Genomic DNA, 693 nt, shown 5'->3' on the forward strand with positions numbered 1-693 from the left:
GGGGGGCTCAGGCCGCCAGCCCAGCCTGTCCCGCGAGGAGCCAGTGCCCGGCCCCGGCGGCCGCAGCGTCACCGGCTGCCCGCGGAGTACTTGGCCTTGGTGATCAGGTAGAGCACGATGTCCTGGTGGCCCCCGAAGGCGGCGATGTGCAGCGCGCTCCAGCCGTCGCGGTTGGCCAGGCGGATGTCCGCGCCGAACTTGACGAGCAGCTTGACGAGCTCCAGGTTGCCGTCGATGACGGACTGGTGCAGGGCCGTCTGCCCCTCGGGCCCGAACGAGTTCACGTTGAACTCGCAGTTCGTCATGTTCTGCAGCAGCGACTGCAGCTCCTTGGTGTTGCCCTTGCGCACCGCCTCCTGGAAGATGCGCTGGCTCTGCGGGGCCGAGCAGGTGGACAGCTCCGTCTGGCTCATGGCCGCGGCCGGGCAGCTGGATCCGGGCGCAGCGGTGCCGGGCGGGCGCAGGTCTCCGGGCCCCGCTCCGCCTCCCCCAGCTCGGCACGGGCGCTCCGCGAGCCCGAAGCGAGGCGCGGGGGCTCGGCGCGCAAGCGGTGCACCCTGCGGCTGAGTGCCCGGGCGCGGATGCTCATGGAAGCCAGCAAAGATCCGAGCGTGGCGGTGGCGGTGCCGGTGGCGGGGGGCCGGGGCGCGGGGCAGCTCGGGGGCTGGCGGATCGGATCAGGCCCGGCTAAGA

At 73.0% G+C, this 693-nt stretch overlaps 1 protein-coding gene across 1 annotated transcript; it reads right to left on the reverse strand.

Moving 5' to 3' along the window:
- Positions 1 to 7: 7 nt before the first annotated feature.
- On the reverse strand, positions 8 to 465 carry NRARP (NOTCH regulated ankyrin repeat protein). The gene has a single exon (XM_026658733.2). The coding sequence runs from the start codon at positions 411 to 413 to the stop codon at positions 69 to 71; it is 345 nt and encodes a 114-aa protein (XP_026514518.1). The 5' UTR covers positions 414 to 465; the 3' UTR covers positions 8 to 68.
- Positions 466 to 693: the final 228 nt, after the last annotated feature.

The sequence above is a fragment of the Terrapene carolina genome, unplaced genomic scaffold (assembly GCF_002925995.2).
Source record: "Terrapene carolina triunguis isolate 2854851 unplaced genomic scaffold, T_m_triunguis-2.0 Scaffold508, whole genome shotgun sequence".
Taxonomy (NCBI): Eukaryota; Metazoa; Chordata; order Testudines; family Emydidae; genus Terrapene; species Terrapene triunguis.